The 24,384-nt window shown below is 51.2% G+C and overlaps 2 protein-coding genes across 2 annotated transcripts in view; one reads left to right on the top strand and one right to left on the bottom strand.

Annotated features, from left to right (window-relative positions):
* ELFN1 (extracellular leucine-rich repeat and fibronectin type III domain containing 1) overlaps positions 1–9,711 on the bottom strand; it is a 60,389-nt gene extending 50,678 nt beyond the window's left edge. The window contains exon 1 of the mRNA XM_011956956.1: positions 9,680–9,711. The gene's annotated coding sequence lies outside the window, so the exon portion shown is untranslated. The remainder of the gene's footprint in view (positions 1–9,679) is intronic.
* LOC105522475 overlaps positions 3,623–24,384 on the top strand; it is a 32,777-nt gene continuing 12,015 nt past the window's right edge. The window contains 8 exon segments of the mRNA XM_011956998.1: positions 3,623–3,768; positions 3,862–4,214; positions 4,216–4,587; positions 4,866–5,042; positions 6,400–6,513; positions 6,631–6,652; positions 6,771–6,863; positions 22,121–22,313. Of these exon segments, the coding sequence (XP_011812388.1) occupies positions 3,930–4,214; positions 4,216–4,587; positions 4,866–5,042; positions 6,400–6,513; positions 6,631–6,652; positions 6,771–6,863; positions 22,121–22,313 (1,256 nt within the window). The 5' untranslated portion in view covers positions 3,623–3,768; positions 3,862–3,929.

The following is a 24,384-nucleotide window of genomic DNA, read 5'->3' as shown; positions in this document are numbered from 1 at the left end:
ATTTATTAGAAACAGGAAAGAAAGTCGGACGTCTTCTCCAAGCCCGCTGCCTTAGTCAGCACCCGCCCCTCAGCCGGCCGTCTCTGTGGGAAGCCCAGGCCTGGCCCCAGCCCCACTGCCCTCTCTGTCTCTCCTTTCTTCCCATACCTGGAGGCTGAGGTGGGAGGATCACTTGAAGTCAGGAGTTCAAGGCTGCAGTGAGCCATGATTGTACCACCGCACTCCAGCCTGGGTGACAGAGAGAGACCCTGTCCCTCAAATAAATTTCAATTAAATAATTTTTTTAAATCTGCTCAGGTGACACATGCCTTGATGTGATCCTGGTGAAAAACAGAGACAAAATCTCGGAAGGAAGAAGGGTGGGGGCAGGAGGTGGAGACCGCCCTAGAGAGGGGCCTGAGATCACACAGGAGTTGTTGCAAATTTGGCAAATACCAATTTTTCCAATTGTACCCGTGGGTGCGTGGATGAGATGATAGGCTCAGAGGTCCCAAGGCCAGCGGGAAGCTGGGAACACAGACCCTAAACATGTGCCATACAGCAGGCTGGCCTCAGCTGTGCAGGGACCTGGCAGGCAGGGTCAACCCCAGCGGTCAGTCCCACCCCATGGAGTGGGGAGTGCAGGCCCCAGGGTGCTCCCAGAACCAGCTCCTCCCAGCACCGGCTCCTCCAGCAGTCCAGATACCCCCATGGAGGAGGAGGGGGCAGGGTCACGACTGTTCCTCTCTCAGTCCCACGCTCTGTGGCAGCCGAGCAGGGGGCTCAGGCCCTCTGCATGTCCATGGCTGGAAATGCAGGCATGAGACCCTCCCCCTTCCCCTCTAGACCTGGCCTCTCTCCTGCCTGGAAGGGTGGGGGCTCCTCTCTGCCCTGCCTGGGGAGGGGCAACTTGCCATCCTCATCTCCAGCACTGCCTCTAGGCTGTCAAATAGGGCAGCGGCTTCTCCAAGGTCTCAAAGCCAGTGAGGGGCGTTGGGCCTTGGACCCCAGCCTGGGTGAGTCACCTCCCCCGAGAAGCCTCCCAGCCTGCCCCACCAAAAGGGGCTGATCAGTCCCTGCTAATGCACTGCTCACGGTCATCTCCTGTGGCCCCTGTTGTTTTCCTAATGCCTTCCTTCACTTGAGTCACCCCATCAGACCCTCCGCTCCTTACGGGCAGTGCTGTGGGCTGAAGTGTGCCCAACATCCCTGGGATGAAGCTCTGACCCCAGGCTGACGAGAGGAGGTGGCAGGGTCTCTGGGAGGTGATTGGGGTTAGCTGAGGTCATGAGGATGGGGCCTGGGATAGGATTAGAGCCTTTACAAGGAAGGATGCCAGGCTGGGTGCCATGGCTCACACCTGTAATCTCAACACTTTGGGACGCTGAGGCAGGAGGACTGATTGAGCCAGGAGTTCAAGACCAGCCTGGACAACATAGCGAGACTCCATCTCCACAGAAAAAAAGTTTGAAACAATAATTAGCGTGTGGGTGTGGTGGCACGCACCTGTGGTCCCAGCTACTCTGGAACCTGAGGTGGGAGGATGGCTTGTGCCCAGGAGGTGGAGGCTGCAGTGTGCTGTGATGGGGTCACTGTACTCCAGCCTGGGTGACAGAGGGAGACCATCTCCGAGGAAAAAAAAAAGAAAGAAAGAAAGAAGAAAGACACCAGGGCATTTGCGTGCTCTCTCTCTCCCTCTATCTCTCTTTCCCTCTCTCTCTCTCTCTGTCTCTCTTCCCCTCCCTCTCTTTCTCTCTCCTCTCTCTCCCTCTGTCTCTCTCTCTCCCTCTCTCCTCCTCTTTCTCTCTCTCTGCCTTGGGAGGACACGGTGAGAAGGTGGCCATCTGCAAACCAGGACACTGGCCCCCCTAGAACCAACCCCACTGGCACCCGATCCCAGACTTTCAGTCTTGGGGGCAGGGAGACAATGCATGCTGCTATCCAGACCCCAGTGTCCAGGTTTTGTTATGAGAGCCGGGGCCGACAAAGGCAGGCAGGAGTCATGTCTGCCTTGCTCACTGCTGTGCCCCCACGTCTAAACCAGCCTGGGGCTCGGCATACAATAGGCATTTAATAAATGCACACTCCAGGAGGAAACAGACTTTGTCTGGTAACCCGAGGGCCTGACGGGCCCAACAAGATTTGCTGAGTAAATGTTTGTGAACAAATGAAAGGGAGTCAGTGAAACCAAACCAGCACTTTTTTTGGTTTTCTTTTCTTTTTGAGACAGAGTCTCGCTCTGTCACCCAGGCTGGAGTGCAGTGGCACGATCTCAGCTCACTGCGACCTCCTCTTCCTGGGTTCAAACAATTCTCCCTGCCTCAGCCTCCCAAGTAGCTGGGATTACAGGTGTCCACCACAACGCCCAGTGAATTTTTGTATTTTTTAGGAGAGACAGGGCTTCTCCATGTTGGCCAGGCTGGTCTTGAACTCCTGACCTCAGATCATCCGCCCACCTCAGCCTCTCAAAGTGCTGGGATTACAGGCATGAGCCACCGTTCCCGGCTGCATGGTTTTCAAAGGGGGCTCATGGGCTTGGGGGGCTGAGTCTCCTCCTGCCTCCCAGCGAGACTCGCCCAGGCCTGTGCCAATAGTCCTGCTCCTGCCCTTTCGGGAGGGCCCTCGACGCGGACACCTGAGCCCTGAGCTGCAGCCCTGGAGGAGGGGGACGCAGCTGGTGCTGGGAAGGGCTGGGAGGCCAGTCACACATACCCGGCACACTACTACTCCCTGGGGTTCTCAGGCAGGAGCGGGGTCCTGGTGGCTTTCCTGGTGGAGGGACCAAACCCTCACAGCCCCAGCGGGCTGCAATGAGCTCCAGAGCCATGGGGCAGGTCACCATGTGCCTGTCGGCCACGTGTGCTGCCTGGCACAGCCACGTGCGTCCTGAGACGTCTGCAGTGTAACTCAAAGTGAGGGGGATGGGCACATGTGCACGTCGCCCGACGCCCCTCTGCAGCACTCAACAGGGAGGGCAGGGAGCTGGAATTTGTCCCAGCCAGGCACAGGGCTGCTGTTGGCAGCCAGGGTCAGGGAGACTCTCAGAGTCCTCCACTTCTGTCGAACAGACAATTTCTTTGGTTCTGGAATTAAACTATTAATAGCAGTGAAGATGAAGAAACTCAAGTGCAGGGCAGCTGACAGGTGGTCTCAAATGCACCCTGGGGGATGTGCAGCCAGCAGCTCTCAGAGCCAGTCTAAGTTTGGCAAAGGGCCGCTGTGTGGGCCAGGCATGGTGACGGTGACGTTTTGGTGTCAGGGCCTCCCGTCTCATACCCTCGCTCCTACAAGGGCCTCCGCACCTGGACAGGTGGGTGTCTGGGTGCTGGGGGAGTTGACTGCTTCAAGGGGGTGGTTTCCTGTCTCAGGGAGGCGGGGGGGACCCCTGGGATCTGCTACTAGGGGCATAAGCCCCGGCCCATGAGTGACTGATGGACCAGAGCTCTATCTTTCTAGAAGGCCTGGGAGAAGCCAGGAATCCCCTCCCGCAGCCTCGCCCCACTCCTCCCTCCAGCCATCCTCCTCCAGCTCTTTGTGACATCACTGCCGTTGCCATGGGAACCCTGCCAACTGAGCGGATGACTTCACAGGAGGATGGGAGGCGCTGGGCTGGGCCGGCCTGGGTCTTGCAGCAGAGGTTTTTGATAACCAGCAAAATGGCAAAGGGAGGCAGGAAAACTGCCAGCAGGGAGGCCAGTGTGGGTTTAAGGCAACAGCATTCCCCAGCCCTGCCCAGCACCGGCCTTCCAAGCCTGGGACCTGGGGCTCCCTGCCTCCTTCCACATGGAGGTGGGCATGGTGGAGTGTGAGGGGCCTGAGTCTGCCCGGGTTGGCTGGGGACCCCCGGCTGGAGCTGCTTCAAGTCTCGGTTTCTCTTTCTAGGAAGTGAGACCAGGAGACTGGGGGCTCCCTGCTGAGTCTGTGGCCCTGAGGGCTGTTCGGCTCTAAGCATGGGCGCATGGACAGGCCGGACAGGGCTGTATTGCTCCCATCGCCCTGTAGGAATCACAGCCAAACGGGGGCTTCCCGAGAGCTGCCCACCTGGCCGGCACGCAGGGGGAGGTGGCACGGGCTGGGGAAGAGAAAGCACTCTCACTCCTGCTGGAGCCTCTGTCCAGGAACCCCGATTGGCCCAGCCGTCCCCGGGGAGCCCCATCCCGTGTGCCCGGCACCCCGTGTCCATCAGCACCAATCAGGGTCTCCCAGACACCTGCTCTGGGGTTGCCACGGGGACGAGGAGGAGGGGTGAGTGTGGCGCGCACAGCTGTCCGTGGACACACAGAGGGCATGCACGCATGTGTCCGTGCTCACCTCCATGTGTTCACACGGCCTGGGCACCGCCAGAGGTGTTCACACAGCGGTGTACACGGACCCCCCTGCAGGTGTGCACATGCCCAACAAGGCTACGTCCACAGGCGTGTGTGTGTTCTCGCACCAAAAGTGGGTCACCCCCCACACCACACACCGTACACCGTACACTCTGTCCCTGGAGGACACACCTGCCTGGGCGCACCAGGCAGTCTAAGTCCATGTCACCTATGTGTACACGTATGTGCACACACCTGCCCAGGCACACCAATATGTGCACACGCCTGCCCAGGCACACCAGTGTGTGCACACGCCTGCCCAGCCACACCAGTGTGTGCACACGCCTGCCCAGGCACACCAGTGTGTGCACACGCCTGCCCAGGCACACCAGTGTGTGCACACGCCTGCCCAGCCACACCAGTGTGTGCACACGCCTGCCCAGGCACACCAGTGTGTGCACACGCCTGCCCAGCCACACGGGGCAGTCCAAGTCCACGTCACCTACGTGTACACGGCTGCCCAGGCCCTTGGAATCGGACACTTTCTGAGGCTGCCCTGATGGGCGTTTCCTTCCCCAGCCAGTACATCCTGTCTTCCTAACCCCATGTCTGCTGGACTCTGAAGGTGTCCACCTGGCCATGAACGTCTCCAGGGCCTGCACTGCCCACCACCAGGACCCTAGCAGAACCCAGCATCTGGTCACTAGGGGTCTGCATGGGCTGTCACTTCCTGGGGGCCTACACCCCTCAAGGAGGGTGAAGGATGGGCCAGCCCAGCTGGGGCTGAATCCTCACAGCCTTGTTCACAGGGAGAGGCTGACCTGTGCCCATTTTACAGACAACAAAACTAAGGCTGAGAGAGTAACAGCCCGGCCAGCACATGGCAGAGCGTGGTGCAGGCCCAGGCCAGTCTTGTGAGGTCCCTGCCGTTCCCTGCAGGGTACACAGAAAGAGGCAAAAGCTGATGTGGCCCCCACTGGGTGTTCTTTCACTTTCTCTCCTGTGATTCCACAGTCCTCAGACCTGGGAATTAAGGAAATGTCCCTAGTTTCCAATGAAGGAAATATTAATAGAAGCTCAGAGACATAAGGTAACTGACCCTAGGTCACAGAGCAGAGTCAGGGAGCTGGTGAGGTTGAGGGGAGGGAGCCCCAGGAGGGCCTCAAGAATCTCCCTCCCCACTCCACCCAGCCAGGGGCAGGTGCAGGCGGCAGGTGGACCACTGGCCCCAGGCACGCGCTGTCTATGCCTCTGCAACTAGCGTACATGACGAAGGCAATTTTCCACGTTTAAAGTGCCACAGCAGTACCCGCCTCTGCTGATCAGCCCCGATCTTTCTTGGCTGTCTCTTCCCCAGCTCCACACAGATGCACCCCCAATTCAAGCGTCTTAAGCTCCCAGCCCCACTCCTCTCCACTCTGCCTGTCGCAAGGCCCTCCTGGCCCAGGCTCAGGAGAGAGGTGCACCCTATACTGCCGTGAGCCCCGAGTGGACCTGGATGGCCAGAGGGAGCAGCCCTCAGCCCAGGCTCCACCACGCAGCCCAGTCCGTCCCTACAGCCACTGTCGGTACTCACAGAACCCTCTGGCAATCCGGCCTTGGCAGGGTAGGCCAGACAGATCTGTGCAGTTTACAACCAGCTTCTGCTTCTAAAAATAGAAGTGCTACTTGGCACACAGACCACAGTGAAAGTGGAGAAACTGAGTCCCAGCGGCAAAAAGTGTCTTGTCCAAGGTCACGGAGGCAGGAAATAGCAGATGCCAGGAGGGTCATGGTACTCACAGCCGAAAAGAGTCCCTTGTGCCCGGCACTCCTCCACCTACCAGCCACCGTGGCCATCCTGGGCATGTGAGCACTGCTGCGCCAGTCCAGCCTGGAGCCTGGTACTGCCGGCCTTGGCAGGCAGACATTGCTGGTCAGGAATGCAGAATCGGCCTTTAAATACCTCAGCGATTTCATGCCCTGGCATCTCCCTCTTCCCCACACCGCCCGAGGCGCCGCTGAGGCCTAATGGGCTGTGAAGGTCCATTTTTCAAAGTTAAACATATCCTGGGCTCCCTGGCCCAGCCCTTAGACACAGCCTGGCGATGTCCCGGGTGTGGGGTTGAGACAGCTGCACAGGGAGGCCGTGGTCCACGCGAATCTCCACGACGCCTTCGGCTCTCACTGGCCACCGATGCCAACAGAGACCTACCAGGTGGCCAGCTTGTGGGACGCAGAGCTGGCAGTGGGTCAGGCCTGGGGCCGTGGGAGCGGTGGGTCAGGCCTGGGCCCCTGAAGCTGGGAATTCCAGCCTAACACAGCCTTCAGAGGTGTCCATTCTAACCCCCTGACCATTTTACAGGTGAAGAAGCTGAAGGAGGGCCGTAAGTCCCCTGACATCAGGGACCACAGAGCTTACCCGACCAAATCTCTCAGGGTCCAGCCCAGGGCCTAATGTCTAGCACCGAAAACAGCTGGTGCTCAATCAATGCTTGTTGCCAGGAGTAGCACCCAAGGCGGCAGAGCAGGAGGTGGCAGCCTTGGGGGGAGACCCCAGAGCCCGGATTCCCAGACCCCCTGCATCGGCCTCCGAGGGTACAAACAGACCTCCTGTCTGCTGGGATCACTGCTGGCATCCCAGAGACCCCTGGCTCCTGGTTTAGACCCCACTGTCTGCAGATGTGAAGCACTGGAGAGGGAAGCCTGGATCAAGACTTAGGCAGGGCCAGGTTTGGGTCCCAGCTCTGCCACTCTCTGACTCCCTAGGCTTGGACAAGCCACTTCTGGGGGCCTTAGTGTCTCCATTTGTTATTGGTGACATTAGTCTCTTTACCTGGGGGACTTCTACACTCCCACTTCTTCCAAGCTCCTGTCCATACTGACATTGTCTTTTTCCAGTCCCTGTAGGTCTCTGTATCCACCATCCATTCATTCATTATCTACTTCCATCATCATTAATCTACATCCTCTCTCATTCAGGCAACCATTCATCCATTCATCATCCATATATCCTTCGAGCATCCACCCACCTACCCATCAATCCATCCATTCATCCATCCATCCACCTCTCCACCCACCTACTCACCCATCCACCCATTCATTCATCCTTCATCCATTCACCCATTCATCCATCCATCCATCCACCCACCTGTCCATTCATCCATTCACACACCCACCCACCCATCCATCCATTCATCATCCATATATCCTTCTAGCATCCACCCACCAAGCCATTCATTTATCCATCCACCTATCCACTCACCTGCTCACCCATCTACCCATCCACCCATTCATCTTTCTTCCATCCATTCACCCATCATCTATTCATCCATTCACCTATTCATCCATTCATCCATTCACCCACCCATCCATCCACTCACCTATGCATCCATCCACCCATCCATCCACTTGTTCATCCATCCACTCACCCATCCATCCACCCATGCATCCATCCATTCATCACCCACCCATCAGTCCATCCATCTATACATCCATCCACCCCTCCATCTGATGATGCATATGTCAAGAAGGCAACGTGCCAGTTCTGTGCCAGGGCTACAGTCCCAATCCCCAATTCCTAACCTAATGCCCTCTCCAGGATTCCAGGTGTCCAGAGGGCTCAAGGGGTTCCCATTCTGTCACTGCATTGGCTCAGATCCCTGACTGCTTGGGGAAGAGCTCCTGTTACCACTCTAGGTCTCATGGAGACAACCAAAAGCTGAAGAACCAGAGGACTCCCTGTTGGCCCTGCTTCAGGATGGTGTGAATCTGGGCAAGACACTCATCTCAGTGTAGCACTCGCCACCTGTAATGGGCACATGACTGCAGAGGCTTCAAACTGGGCCACGCCAGAGAAGTTGGCTGGCTCAGGGCGCTGTAAATGGATAATGTTGTTAGAAGATTCAACAACATGATTAAAAATAAGGAGACAGGATATGCTTTTCCCTTGCCACCAATTCCACAGCATCTCAAGGGTCTGTAGTGCACCAGCTCCAGCCCCCAGCGAAGGTGGAACCAGGCCTGCCCAGCTGAGCCCTCTGCAGATCCCAGGGGAACAGGGTCAGTCTGCAATCCCAGAAATGTATTCATGGTTCCTTAGCAACCAGTGGCTTGGGGACTGAGCCGGGAATCTGTGTTCCTCCCAGCGTCTCACCTCATCTTTTGTTCCCCTCACTTATCCAGCTGAGCTCTCAGCCCTCAGACACATTAGATGACTGGAATAGTGACTACATGCCTGTGCAATGCTGAAATTATACTTCCACACTCACAGAAGCACACACATGTATGAGCATGCACACATGTATACACACTACATACAGTATGCTAAGTAGAGAGACCCAGGTTAAGAAATAATGTCACTACTCAATTATAGAAAAGAACAAACTATTGATAAGCATCACAACTTGAATGAATTGCCAGGGAATTTTGTGGGGGAAAAATGTAATCCCAAAATGTTATATACTGTGTGATTCCATTTACACAGCAGACTGACAGTCCCTGACTTACGGTGTTTTGATTTATAATTTTTTTTTTTACTTTATAATGGGTTTATTGGGCTATTAAATGCATTTTTGACATGATATTGTTGACTTATGATGTGATTATCAAGATGTAACTCTATCATAAATTGAGGAGCATTTGTACTTGAAAAGACAAAATTATAGAAATGGAGAACAGATTAGTGGTTACCAGAGGTCAGAGATGGAATAGGGGTGAGGGAAGGGGGTGTGGCTATAAAAGGGTAAAAAGAGGAATACTTGTGGGATGGGACTTTTCTGTATCTGAACTGTATTACTGTCAATATCCTGGTTGTGACACTGTACTGTAGTTTTGCAAGATGTTGCCACTGGGGGAAACTGGATAAAGGGTACATGGGATCTCTCTGTGTTATTCTCACAATTGCAAGGGACTGTACAATTGTCTCAAAATAGAAATTTTAATTTTAAGGAAATAAAATAATATTATTGAAAATGGATGGTATTCTTCAATAAAAGGGGTAAAATCAACTGGATTAGTATACCTGGGAAGAACTGACACTTGATCCTCACACCTCACACCATAGATAAAAAATTAATTACAGGTGGATTAAAAGTCTAAATGTCAAGTAAAACAATAAATCTCCTAGAGAGCATCCCCAAGAACTTAAGGTGAGAAAAGATTTCTTTATAAGCTAACAGAAAGTGCTAACCATGGAGGAGAACTTGAGTAACATTAAAATGAAGAACTTCTTCTCATTAAAATACATGACTGAAAGAGTGAAATGGCAAGCAATGGAATGACAGAAGATATTTGCAACAAATATAATCAAAAAAATTAAGAATTACTAGATTATAAATAAAGAATTCCTACAAATGTATAAGATAAAGAAAGCAACTCAATAGAAAAATGGGGCCAGGTGCAGTGGCTTACACCTGTAATCCCAGCACTTTGGGAGACCAAGGTAGGAGGATCACTTAAGTCCAGGAATTTGTGACCAGTCTGGACAACATAGGGAGACTCTGTCTCTACAAAAAAAAAAAAAAAAAAAAAAAAATTAGCCAGGCATGGTGGCATGTGCCTGTAGTCCCAGCTATGTGGGATGCTGAGGTGGGATGATTACTTGAGCCAGAAAGTTTGAGACCAGTCTGGGCAACATAGTGAGACCCTGTCTCTATAAAAAAATGAACAAATAAAAGAAAAAAGACAAAAATTATTTTTAAACATATAGGTCACAAAAAAATAACATACAAATATCCAAATGGCCAATAAACTTATGAAAAGGTGTTCACTAGTAATGCTAAAATTTAAAAGGACTGACAACATCAAGTGTTTGCAAAGGCTTTTAAAAATTGTTTTAGATTTAACATTTGGACCTTTAATTTATCTGGAATTAAGTTTTTAATCTATGGTGTGAGGTAGGGATCGAGTTTCAGTTCTTTACAGGTATATTAATCCAGTTGATCTTACCCCTTTTATTGAAATATACTATCCATTTTCAATGGCATTATTTTATTTCCTTAGAATTAAATTTTCTATTTTGAGACAATTATACAGTCTTACGCAGTTGTGAGATTCCACTGGAGGAGAGAAGGGTAATGATCAGGAGGAGATGGGGTGGAGGCTTCTGAGATACAGGTATCATTTTTATTTCTTGAGCCAGATGGTTCCTACATAAATTTCACTTTGTGGTACTTCATGGAATTGCATATGTTACCTGTTTTTTAGGTTTTGTTTAAAAAAAAAAAAAAACACAGGGTGGGACTTCTGGCATAGAATAGTTTCACTATTCCATAGGTCACCAAATCTTCTCTCCAAAAAACAACTATAAAACTAGTCCAAATTCTCAATCATTCCCACATCCCTGAAATTAACCGAAGGCCTTCATTCATGAAAAACTGCTTAACTTAGGCTAAGACAGGGGGAGTCTGTGGAGTTCTTACCTGAAGCTCTCCCATCTACCCCCACACCCCAGTTGATGCAGTCATTCCAACAGGGCAGGACAGGGCAAGGCAAACCATAAAAACTAGCAGCTTTGCTGTCAGGGGCTGATTTTATTTGGAGCAGAAGGCACAAACTCTCATTCAGCAGAAGTGTTGTCAGTAAGAAGGAGCAATCTCAGTGGCAAGTGAATGGGGAAAGCCAGTGGTTCTACTAGGCTGAAGCTGTGATCCTGACTGGGGCAGCAATAGAGCAGTAGACTAGCTGGGAATCTGACACAGAGTTGCATAAAATATGACAGTCACAGAGATACCTGATAAGCCTTCCACATGTGCCCAGTGGATGGGTAGCACACAAACACAGGGGAGAGCAGAGAGGGCCCAAGCAATTCACAAATTTCTGGCCTACTGAGAGCCTGTAGGCATATGCAGAGGAGACAAAAGAGGGTCTGGAAGAAAGTAGAAATCAGGTCAGGCCTGAAAACTACCTGATCTTTGGATGTGCTTACAGACCCACATGCAGATCTATCAGCAGAGTGTGTAGGCCTGACTGGCTCAAGGTATTTGTAAACAACCCCAAATCGATCACTGACTGACCACAGAGCTATGCAAACATAGAAGTAATCTAGGAGGCCAGAATTAAAATAAGTAGGGATTTAAGAAAAGAGAAGAAAGCCAGGAATGGTGACATGTACCTGTAGTCCCAGCTACTTGGGAGGCTAAGGTGGGAGTATAACTCAAGCCCAGGAGTTCCAGGCTGCAGTGAGCTATGATCACATCACTGTACTCCAGCCTGGGGCAACAGAGTGAGATCCCATCTCAAAAAAAAAAAAAAAAAAGAACAAGGACAAACTAACAGAGACACAATGATCACATATAGGGGAAAATGAATTTCACAGCTTCAGTCCAGGTCAATTACTACACAAACAACAACAACAACGAAAACCACCAATACTAGCAACTCTTGGGGATACAAATCAGAATCTAGAACTGCTGCAATATATGACCTGAAATGTTTGTTTTCAACACAAACTTACAAGACATGCAATGAAACAGGAAAGGGTGACCCATACTCAGAAAAAAAAAGTCAATGGAAACTGTCACTGAGTGTTCCCAGACGTTAGAAATAGCAAAGACTTCAAAGCTTTTTATAATATAAATATATAATATAAATATATATATATTTATATATTTATATAAACACAATATAAATACATTCAAAGAAATAAAGACAACTACATTTAAAGAATTGAAGAAAACGATAATAGTGACTGAAAACACAAAACCTCAATGAAAGACACAGAAATTATTGTAAAAATGGAAAATTTGGAATTAAAAACTATAACAGATGAAATGAAAAATTCATCACATGAGGGCTTGCAAGATGGCAAAAGAAAAAATTAGTGTGCTTGAAGATCAATCAATAGTAGTATTCAATCTAAAGAACACAGAGAAAAAATTGAACAGAAAAATAAACTGTGCCTCTGACATACATGAGACATCAAGTGCACTAGCATATGTGGTGGTGGGAGTCTCAAGAGAAGAGGAGAGAGCAAAAGAGGCAGGAATAAGATTTGAAGAAATAATGGCTGAAAATTTCCCAAATTTGATGAAAAGCATTAATCTACAGATTAAAGAAGATCAACAAACACCAAATAGGATGAATACAAGAAAAATCCAAACCTGGACACATCATGGTCAAACTGTTGAAAGATAACGAAAGGAGCAGGAGAAAATTGATTCACAGTGTCCAGAGTAACAGCAATATGATCAATGGCTGATTTCTCATCAGAAACTATGGAGGGAAGAAGGTGGTGGAATGGCATATTCAAAGTGTGAAAACAAACAAAAAAAATTGTTAGCCAAGAATGAAGGCAAACTAAAAACACTACAGATCAAGAAAGACTGAAAGAATTTGGGGCCAGTACAGCTTATTTAGAAGAACTACCAAGAGAAGTCCTTTAGGTTGAAAAGAAATGTCAGATGGTAATTCAAATTCACAGAAAGAAATGAAGAGTACCAGAAATGGTAAATATGTAGATGAATACAAAAAGTGCTATAAATGTATTACTTTTATACCTTCCCTCAACTTCTTTTAAAAACATAAGATTGTATAAAGCAATAATTTTAACACTATATTGTTGTATGTTATAACACAACATATGTCAACATATATTGATGAAATATATGACAATAATAGTACAAAACAGGGAGAAGAAAATGGAACTATATTGGAGTAAAGTTTCTATATTTTACCAAAATTGTTAGCAGTAATGAAAAATAGAGGGTAATAAGTTGGTATGCATACTGTAGTCCCTAGGGTAACCAATAAGAAAGTAACTCTAAAAATTAGTTTAAAAATTAACAGAGGAATTAAAATGGCACATGAAAAGTATTTACCTAACTCAAAAGAAGGCAGCACAGGAGAAAAGAAGGGGTAAAGACATGAGACATAGAAAACAACTAAGAAAACAGCACCCATAGCAAATTTAAAAATTGCATTAAGTGTGAATGGACTAAACAGACCACATAAAAGGCAGAGATTGTCAGACTGGACAGTAATATGATCAATGGCTGATTTCTCATCAAAAATTATGGAGGGAAGAAGGTGGTGGAATGGCATATTCAAAGTGTGGGAACAACCCAAATATACACTGTCTAGAAGTACATTTTAGTTCAAATATACAAATATGTTGAAAATAAAAGGATAGAAAAAGATACACATGCAACCAGTAACCATAACAGAGCTAGAAAAAGCCATACATGCAAATATTAACCATAACAGAGCTGGAGTAGGTAAAAAAAAAACTGGGGGAGACAGGGTCTCATTCTGTCACCCAGGCTGGAGTGCAGTGGTGTAATCATAGCTTTCTGCAGCCTCAACCTCCCATGCTCAAGTGATCCTCCCTCCTCAGCCTCTCAAGCAGCTAGGACTACAGGTGTACACAACCATGCCCAGCTAATTTTAAAAATTTTTTGTAGAGACGGGGTCTCCCTATGCTTCCCAGGATGGTCTCAAACTCCTGGGCACAAACAATCCTCCTGCCTTGGCCTCCCAAAGTGCTGGGATTACAGGCATGAGCCACCACACCCAACTTGGAATAGGTAAATTAATGTCAGATAAAATAGACTTTAAGACAAGAAATATTGTCAAAGACAAAGACAAAGAGGAAGGTTTCTTTTTTTTTTTTTTTTTTTTTTTGAGACGGAGTCTCGCTCTGTCGCCCAGGCTGGAGTGCAGTGGCCAGATCTCAGCTCACTGCAAGCTCCGCCTCCTGGGTTCACGCCATTCTCCTGCCTCAGCCTCCTGAGTAGCTGGGACTACAGGCGCCTGCCACCTCGCCCGGCTAGTTTTTTGTGTTTTTAGTAGAGACGGGGTTTCACCGGGTTAGCCAGGATGGTCTCGATCTCCTGACCTCGTGATCCGCCCGTCTCAGCCTCCCAAAGTGCTGGGATTACAGGCTTGAGCCACCGCACCCGGCCAAGAGGAAGGTTTCACAATGATAAATATGTCAGTATCTCAGAAATATGTATCAGTTATAAATAAATATGCTCATAACAACAAAGTCCCAAAATACATGAAGCAAAAATTGGCAGAATTAAAAGAAGAAATAGACAAATCAACAAAAATAGTTGGGGATTTCAATACTCCACTCCCTCTCAATAACTGATAGAACAATTAAAAAGAAAACCAGCAAGGACACAGAACACTTGAACAACGCTACCATCAACTTGGCCTAACTGACATTTATAGAACATTCCACCCAGAAGACCACACAATGTTTTCAAATGAATGTGGAAATACAAAGGAATATTATGAACAACTTTACACCAACAGATCAGACAATTTCAATGAAGTTCCTAAAAAGACACAAATTATCAAAACTGATTCGATAAGAATAGAAAATCTGAATAGACTTACAACCAGTAAATCAAAAAAAAAAATTAACTAAACTAAGGCGTAACAAGTTAAAAAACAAACTGATTAATTTGAAATCTTCCCGCAAAGAAAAGCCCAGGCTCATATGACTTTAGCGGTAAGTTTTGTCAAACATTTAAAGAAATAATATCAAAACTTCACAAACTTTTTCAAAAAAAAATTAAAGGAGAAAAACTTCTCTACTTATTCTCTGACAGCAGTATTTTCTCTGATACCAAAACCAAAAACATCACAGAAAATAACAGACCTTTATACCTCATAAACGTAAGATTCAAAAATCCTTAAAATATCAGCAAACCAAAACCAACAACATATAAATATAGGTAGAATTTTCCCCAGGAATGCAAGGTTGGTTTAACATCTGAAAATCAACTAATTTTGACCCCCTTAATAGATACACAAAAAGAATTTGTCAAAATCCAATACCTATCCATGGAAAAACTCTCAATAAACTAAAAATGGCAGAGAACTTCTCTACCTGATAAAGACCATCTCTGAAACCCCACAGCTAACATCATATGGTGAAAGACTGAACACTTTTCCTCTAAGGTCAAGAACAAAGCACCTCTCCTCTTCAAAATTATTCTGAAAGTTCCAGTTAGTAGAAAAAGAAATAAAAATGCTTCAAGAGGCCAAGGTGGGAGGATCATTTGAGTCCAGGAGTTCAAGATCAGCCTCAGTAACATAGAAAACCTTGTCTCTACAAAAACATAAAAAACAACAACAACAAAAGAATTATCTTGGCATAATGGCACACGTCCGTAGTCCCAAACACTTGGGAGGCTGTGGTGAGAAGATCACCTGAGCCCAGGAATTTGAGGCTTCAGTGAGCTATGATCACACCACTGCACTCCAGCTTGGGCAACAGAGCAAGACCCTGTCTCTGAAAATAAAAAATAAAATAAAAATTCAATGGAATAGAATTGAGAGTCCAGAAATAAACTTTTTCATTTATGATTCCAATAAAATGTAATGCAGAGAAGATAGTCTTTTTTCAAAAACATGTATACAGAAAAACAAGCTCTGATCCTCACACACCATGCAGACGTTAGCTGAAATTGGACAACAGGCCTAAGTGCAAGAGCTAAGGCTAAACGTACTAAAAGAAAACAGAAGAAAATCTTTGTGGCCTTGGGTTAGGCAAATGATTCCTAAATATGACACCCAAAACATGCTCCATAAAAGAAAAAAGATGATAAATTGGACTTTATAATAAGTTAAAAAACTTTTGTGCTCCAAAAAGATACCATCAAGAGAATGAAAGACAAGCTCCAGAGTGGGATAAGAGATCAGAAATTACATTTCTGATAAAGGACTTGTATCCAGAACATATACAGAACTTACAATAATTCTGAATAATTTTGAAACTCAATAATAAGACAAATCCATTAAATATGGGCAAAAGATCTGAATAGACATTTTATCAAAGAAGAAATATGAATGCCTAATGAGCACATGAAAAGATGTTCAACTTCATCGGTCACTGGGAAAATGCAAATTTAAGCCACATGGGACACCACTACACATCCGCCTGAAGATCTGTAATAAAAAGACCAACAATAGCAGGTGGTGAGAGACACGCAGGAGCTGGAACCCTCACATGTTGCTGGTGGGAATGTAACACGGTCCGGCCAGTTTGAAAAACTGTTTGGCAGCTTGTTAAAAACTTAAATATGGCCGGTTGTGGTGGCTCACACCTGTAATCCCAGAACTTTGGGAGGCCGAGGCGGGTGGATCTCTTGAGGTCAGGAGTTCAAGACCAGCCTGGCCAACATGGCAAGACCCAGTCTCTACCACAAATACAAAATTTAGCTGGGCATGGTGATGCATGCCTATAATCACAGCTACTCTGGAGGGTGAGGCAGGAGAATCACTTGAGCCTGGGAGGCAGAGGTTGCAGTGAGCCAAGATCAAGCCACTGCACTCCAGCCTGGGTGACAGTGAGACTCCATCTCAAGAAAAAAGAAAACAAATTAAATATGAACTTAACAGACAAACTCTACTTCCAGGAAGCTGCCCAGTTTATGCACGAATGTTCACGGTGGCATGATTCATACTGGCCCCACACTGGATACACATGCTCTGCATATGTTTTGGATAATGGATAAATAAAACTTGGTCTAGCAATATAACAAAATACTATTCAGCAATAAAAACCAAAAACTGACACAGGTGACAAGATGATTGAACCTCAAAAACATGACACTAAGTGTTAGAATCCAGACGCAAAAGACTGCATGTTGCAGGATCCTATTGATGCAAATGTCCATTAAAGGTAAATCCACAGGCCGGGCGGGGTGGCCCATGCCTGTAATCCCAGCCCTTTGGGAGGCCAAGGGGTGTGGATCAGGAGTTCGAGACCAGCCTGGCCAACATGGTGAAACCCTGTCTCTACTAAAAGTACAAAAACGACCCAGGCATGGTGGTGGGCGCCTGTAATCCCAGCTACTTGGGAGGCTGAGGCAGAAGAATCGTTTGAATCCAGGAGGTGGAGTTTGCACCACACTCCAGCTTGGGCGATATAGAGTGAGACTTGGTCCCAAAAAAAATTGTAAATCCACGGACAGGGTTCAGATCAGTGCCTGGGGGTGGGGCGGGGGGTGCTGACTACAGTTGGGCATGAAAATGTTCTACAGCTGGTTTGTAGTCATGGCTGTGTAACTCTGTGAATGCACAAATACCACTGTCTGGTGCCCTTGCAATGGGCGTGCAGATGGACAGTGGAAGGCACGCTGACGGTGTCGGCGCACAGGATACCATTGTAAAGCTGCTCAGGAAGAAAGGAGAAGCAAGCTCACGCAAAGGAAACAAGCACAGCACAGCTGCTGCCCCTTTCAGCATCGTCCCCCACGTGACCAGTCTTCTTGTCCTGAGGGTGGCCAGAACCAGAATGACTTAAACAGCCCCCAAGACTATCCGCGTCTTGACCATCCTGCCACACTTGATTTTCACTCAAAACAGGATCTCCCCATGACCTTGGGATACCTTCCCAAAAATCGAACACAGAATTTGTTCCCCTACATGATCTGCCTTGGACACTCCCTCCAAGGGGTGTTCCAGCTCTGCCCTGGGCCCACGGACCCATTCTGGTCAGAATGAGCCAGAGTGCACAAAGCAAGCCCAGGCTACTCCCAGGATAACGTCTGCTTTGCTTTCGTATCCAGACCACGGAGCCCAGCATCAGAGAATGTCCACTGGGTGGGTGAATGAATGAATTAATCAATGAATCAACACTTTCGATGAGTAACTTCCGTGTCCCGACTTCATGGTCATGTTTAATGAACTGTGCGCCTGCACACAGGTGCACTCAGGGGCACACGCACCCTCTTCTGCTCCCCGTTCCATCTCTGTCCCTGCACTCTCCCTTCTTCAAGGATGGTGATCTGGGTGCCAGGGCCCTGTGGTGGACGGGACAGGGCAGCGGTGACCCTGCACAATGGGGCTTTCAGAAGAGTGGGGGATACCACACCCACAACGGCTGATGATGCCAAGGACAGGGGCAGAGTCACAGCAGGGAGTCACTGTTGGAGTGTGGCCAGGGGGCAGGCGGAAGGGACCCTTGTTCTGAGCACAATGACAGGTAGCACCATGGCATCCAGGCTGTGCCGATGCCCCACAAATGCCACCCCGCTTGGTGGGACTCACCCCAGCAGACAGCAGTTAGCAGCTCCAGTGCACAGGTGCGAACATGAGGCTTGCAGGATCCCTCTGTTCCCCTCCCCATATCCTCCCCGGGAGAGCTTGGTGGGGATGGGGCTGAGGCAGCAGCCTGGACTTCAGTTTCTCCTCCTGCCTCAACCTCCAGGGAACGTTCCTGTGGGTCCCCTCAGCCAGCCTGCTGCAGGGGACCTCAGAGCAGACCCCGGGGCTGTCCTCTAGGTCCCAGGCCCAGAGCACCTTGCCCACAGCTCAGCTGGTCAGGCCAGGCGCTCCCAGGCTAGGGGAGGTCCCAGAGCCTCCTGCAGGGAGGGGGATGTGCAGCCGTGATGGTTCCGGCACAGTGGACCCAGGCCTGGGCTGTAGCTATGCGCCCCCCCACCCCCCGTCACCAGCTGGACCCTGGCAGGGTACAGAGCCCTAGTTGCTCTTTTGTCAAATGGAGGCCATGGGTGGTCGTGGGTGCATGTGTGTGTGTGTGTGTGTACATGGCGGGTGGGCTCTAGCTGAGCAGGTGCCAACATCCCTGCAAGACGGACATAATCATTAGTGTGTAACTCAGGGTCACGCAGCCCAGCGGAGGTGATGGGAGATGGGGATCAGGGTCCCCAGGCCTCTCCTCTCCTCTGCCCACACCAAGGCCAGGTCCTCGGGGTGTGCACTCCTGGGAGCACAGGCCAGCCCCTGACATCACCCACTCTGGCATCACCCATGCTCCAAATCCCAGCTTGCAGTGTCCACGCAATGCCCACACCCCACACTCCCGATTTCACTGCTGTGCCAAATACTCCTTCACTCGCTAAGCTGGGTGGTCACCGAGACCGTCACGGGGGGGTACCCACATGGACAGGCGGAGGCACAGTGAGAGCCGGGGCTCAGGGGCCACACCCATGACTGCTGGGGCCGGGCAAGGGCAGCGGAGCTGAGGCTGGTGGTGGGTGCAGGAAGAGGATGCCAGAGGAGGCTTGGGGGCAGTCTGGGCACTGTGGGAGGTGCTGAGGCTGTTTATACAGACCTTTCTGTAAAATGTGGGGTGGGGGCCCAGGGGTGTCTGAAACAGGCTATGCTGGGTTCTGGCACACGTGAGCTGTGAGCCTGAACCACATTACTTCCCCACTCCATGCCTCGGCCTTCTGGTCTGTGAAACGGGCACACAGCACCTCCCTCCGGTCTGTCGGAAGATTTCCAGGGGGTGTGGGCCTTACCCACAACTGGCATGCAGGGCGCAGGGTGGGGCGGGAGAGCTGCTCTGAGCCCAGGTGTGGGGTGTGAGGCTCAGGTGCCCTAGGCGGTCATGGTGGGACGGGAGCTGAGGTCCCATGTTGGCACAGGCTGCACTCCAGGACCCCATGGTGTGTGTGTCTGTGTGCACCTGTGCCTGTGCACACCTGTGCATGCCTCCCCAGTGTGTGTGGGAGCACAGTGGCACGCACACTGTGCATGGAGAGGGCACAGGTGCCCAGGGCTGGGAGCTGCCTGTTCAGCCAAGTCCCCTTGGTCCCTGACTGGTGTGGATTCGGGCGCGGGAACACTGGATTTCTGGTGAGTTGTTTCTCTGAAAAGCTGTCTCTGGAGACTCACAGCCCTCAGATGTAGCGTGCTCTTGCTCTGTGGGGACAACGTAATGAAGGAACAAAAATAAGCCCGGATGTCTGTCAGACAGCAAGCACCTCGGGGGCCTGACTCTCTTCCTGACGTCCCTCCCCGCCTACCCCAAGGACAGGGGAGCCGGCCGCTCCCAGACCCACCAGGAGCCCGTGGGAGCTCCACAGGCTCCCTGCATCTCAGAGCCTCCATCCGCTCGATTGAATTTGCAAAAAAAAAAAAAAGAAAAAGCAGACAACAAATTCATTTTACAGAACCTAACCCTCAGACTGAAGGAAATTCACATCAGAGCCACGACCATTCATGAACCCACACCGGCTGCCCACTATGGTGCCTGAGAGGTGAAAGGGGTGGAGGGGCCAGGAGGGTGTGCATACTCCTCTATCCACACAGATACTCATCTACACACGCGTGCGCTCATGCATGTGACAACACTCCGTGCGCTCATGCATGTGACAACACTCCTATATTCACAGACACGAATCTACACGCACACACCTGTGAACGTTCGCACACACATGTGCACACTCCTCTATTCACACAGGCAGTAATCTACACACACATACATGTGAACACGTGTGCCTGCTCCCGTATTCACTGGGACACCCATCTGCACCCAGAGCCACACGCAAACGAAGATCCGAGAATCCCGTCTCCTGGAGGAAGCCGGGATGCCAGATACCTGAGGAATGGGCCCTGAGCTCCACTTTTGTGGGCACCCTGAGGGGTTCTGTGCCAAGCTGACCCCGCTGTTTCATACCAGTCCATTTTGGGGGGTTTATCTCCCCCAGAACACAGCTCTGAAATGCTAATGGCTGTCAAAGGGAAGCAAGACTTGCCTTGCACAACCTTCCTCTCCACAGGACCGCCTCCCTCATTTCCTAATGAATATAAATAGGAAAATAGGTTTTGCCTTACAGAGTATTTTTCTCCATAGGAATGTAGCTCCAATTTCTAAGCACTGTCAAAACAGAAGTTACAGCCTCTCTGTCTCTCCGTTGCCAGCGTCGTCACCCAGTACGGGCTACCCTCACAGCTCTCAGACGTTGGCAGTCCCCTGTGTGGCTCATTCCCTTGTGTGCCCCTAAAAACCCTTTCTCCATTGACACCAGAGGGATCCTTTAAAGCCAGCCTTGTGTCTCAGCTGCTGCAAACTCCCCAGAGACTTCCCGAAGCAATCCGAGCACCATCCAACTCTTTCCAAGAGCTCTGACACGGGAGCAGCCCGAACCCTGGGGCCTCTCCCGCTCACCTCTCAGCCCCCACAGCCAGCTGCACTGGCCTTGCCTTTTACCCACACAAAGCATGTCTCGACTGCAGGGTCTCTGCACCTGCTCTCCCTTCCCCAGCATCCTCCTTCCCTGCCTCTTTGCATGGCAGGGCACAGAGGGACGCAGGGACTGAAGCTGCGCCCCATCCAGGATCCAGGGCTGCAAGTCTGAGGGTCCTGCAGGGCAAATCAGAACGGCTGGGGATTCTGCTAGGAGCAGTGGCTTTGCCCTTTCCAGAACTGGTGTCAGCCATTTACACTCCCCACAGCCATCCGCCCACCCCCGCGCCCCGGCCGATGCTCCGGGAAGGGAAGGGAAGGGACCCACCTCAGGTCATGCCAAACACCAGAGGCTCCCCAACCCGGATCACCCCGTGATCTACAGCCAGGCCCTTCCACCACTTCCACAGAACAGACAGATGCAGGGACGGTCCCTCCGTGAGGAGGGCAGAGGCCTTAGTGCAGGCTCCCCTCAGGCAGGGAGACACCAGACTGGGGGGCCCTCTTCAGGAGTCACAACAAACCAAGGGGTTCGAGATTTCCAGGAAACACTGTCGCCCTGGGAACAGAAGCCAGGGTACCCTGGAGCCACTACCAGCACCCTCCGGGCAGAGGCAGGCATTTGGCTAATGCCGACTCCCTTGGGATCTGGTCTAGGAACCAGCTGCCACCTTCCAGACGTGTCTGGGAAGCATCCCAGTGCCCCTCCCAGCCAGTCTCCGTCGGTCAGCCTCTGACCAGTGGGGGGCCAGGCAGGAGCCACAGCACAGCCCAGAGTCCAGGCCCAGGAGACACATCCTGAGGGTCCCCAGCCCCTTGGGCTTCTAGGGAGGCCGTGGAGGTCAAGATGGTGGTGAGGGAGCCAAGCACTGGCTGCCCCTTCATGCAACCCTGGCGGGGCATCTATGTCGTGGGTATTTCCGGGACACCTTCCCAGTCACTACTTCGGGCTCTCTCTCAACAGTGCAGGACTGTGAAGACACACAGCTGTCCTTGACTCATCCCTCCAGGCCAGCGCTGCCTTACTGTGTGCTCTGCAAAGCCCTCTCCCTGCAGTGCCTCCTGTGCACCGGCCGAGGGTCTGGGGAGCCCCCCGATGGCCCCCCATTTCCAGACCCCGCTCCTGGCCCCGGAAGTCGGCCGGGATTCTCACCCATGTAAGGCAGGCACATGGCTGGCTGTGTTTGTATCTGTGTTTATTAAACTAGACGGAGTTAATGAGTAAGAGGTGCCTGAGTTTGATCCTGCTGAAAATAAGACTCGGATCTGTCAGTAAACACGGGGGAGCCTCCACGCTGTCAATCATCTCCCGGGGTTTCCATCCCAGGCAGGATTCCGCCTGGACCCAACCCAACAGCCTCCAAATGTCAGGGCAGCAATGCCGGGGTGTGCACCTGTCACACCTGTCACATGGACAGACCCCCAAGCCCTTGGCCACCACCCAGCCACATGTCCAGCGCCGGTGAGAAGCTCTCAGTACGATCGGTGCTCTGTGACAAGCCCTCTGACAGAAGTCACCATCGGAGGTGGCGGACAGCAAAAAGATGCGCCTCTGTGGGGTGGGGTCCTAGAGGGGGTAGTGGGCCACAGGAGGTCTGGGGGTACGCAGGGGTGGAATGTGGCTTCCCAGACAAGCCAGTTCACCTCCACGCCATGGGCTTCAGGGTCCCCATTGGTAAGGCCAGGGGCACTCTCCCAGCTGAGGTCAGACATGAGGTGTGGGGAGCCCAGCGTGGGAGCAGGGCTGAGCCCAGATACCGCTGCCTGCAAGCCTCAGTGGCTTGCAGCCACTGCCCTGTCTGGGCCTCAGTGTCCCTATCTTTAAAATTCAAGGATTGAATCGGAGGCTCTAGCAAACACAGTGACTGGTGACGGATGGCTGGGCTGGGCCGAAGGACATTTCCCACCCGGCTGCACCTCCTCTGTCCCCACCCCTCCCTCGGAAGCCCAGAGCTCGGTTTCCCAATATACCCTAGCCTCATGCGGGGGCACTGGGCACAACCCATGGGGAGGCAAGGCCCTGTCCCTTCCACCAGTCTCTCCCACTGTGGCTGCCTGAGTCTGTCCCCGAACTGGTGGAGGAAGACATCAGGGCAAACATCGTGGGCAGGGGGTCATCGTCCACTGTCAAGGCCTCTCTCCCCACCTGCCTCACGGCTCCAGGGGCCTCACACCTGCCCTTCCGCTGCCTCTCCTGCCCAGATGCCCACCTCTTACTGTGGGGTTATCTAAACGCTGCCCACCCTACAAGGGCCAGTCAGACCCCTCTTCCTCAGCCCCAGAGAGGAGCTTGGGTCCAGCCCACAGGGGAGCGGAGCCTGGAAGCCGTGAGTGCTGAGGAGGCGACCGGGGCTGAGTAACCAAGATCCTGAGACTCCAGGGTCTCCTACCACAGAACGGCCCCAGGAGTCCTGGCCACGTGGGTGGGGGAGGATGGTGTGGACCGGCCTCCATGACTCAGTTTCCCCACTGGCTCCTGTGCACCCCCATGGCCAGAAGCAGGGAGCAGAGGAGCGGTCCTCTCTGCCTCAGTTTCCCCATCAGCTCCTGTGCACCCCCCATGGCCCGGAGCACAGAGCAGAGGAGTGGTCCTCGCCGCCTGACTCAGTTTCCCCACTGGCTCCTGTGCACCCGCCATGGCCTGGAGCAGGGAGCAGAGGAGTGGTCCTCGCTGCCTGACTCAGTTTCCTCACTGGCTCCCACATACCTCCATGGCCTGGAGCAGGGAGCAGAGGAGTGGTCCTCTCTGCCTCCCCTCTGAAGGTCCCTCAAGTCCTGCTGGACCCCCCACTACCTCAGCCTGGGTTCCAGCCCTTCTCCAAGACCAAGACCCTGGCTGCCCCAGGACGGGGCAGGTGCCCTACAGGTGCGGAGGCCTAGTCCAGCCATAGCTCCAGCTCACTCGCTGTGTGACCTCAGGCGATGCTGGACCCTTCAGGAAAATGGGACTGGACCGGCTGATCTCCATGGGAAAGGAGGCGCATTTATTTGTGAGACCATTGTCTTTCCATCTGGGGATGCCCGTTCCAAGGCAGCTGAGCTCCTCCAGGTTTTGTCCCCGGCTCCAGGTAGGGCACACAGTCTGCCCTCCTTTGCCATCAGTGCTCCCAAGGTGGTCTCTCCACCTCCTGCCCTCCCTCCCCCAGAGGCTGGAAGAGGTGAGACAGAGCGAGGTCTCAATCCACCAGCCTTGGGAAGGGGATGTCGGGGGGAGGTGAGGAGCTGTGG

Source organism: Colobus angolensis, unplaced genomic scaffold (assembly GCF_000951035.1).
Source record: "Colobus angolensis palliatus isolate OR3802 unplaced genomic scaffold, Cang.pa_1.0 Scaffold43, whole genome shotgun sequence".
Lineage (NCBI taxonomy): Eukaryota > Metazoa > Chordata > Mammalia > Primates > Cercopithecidae > Colobus > Colobus angolensis.
Note: the sequence above shows the minus strand (reverse complement) of the source record. Positions and strands in the feature narration are given on the sequence as shown.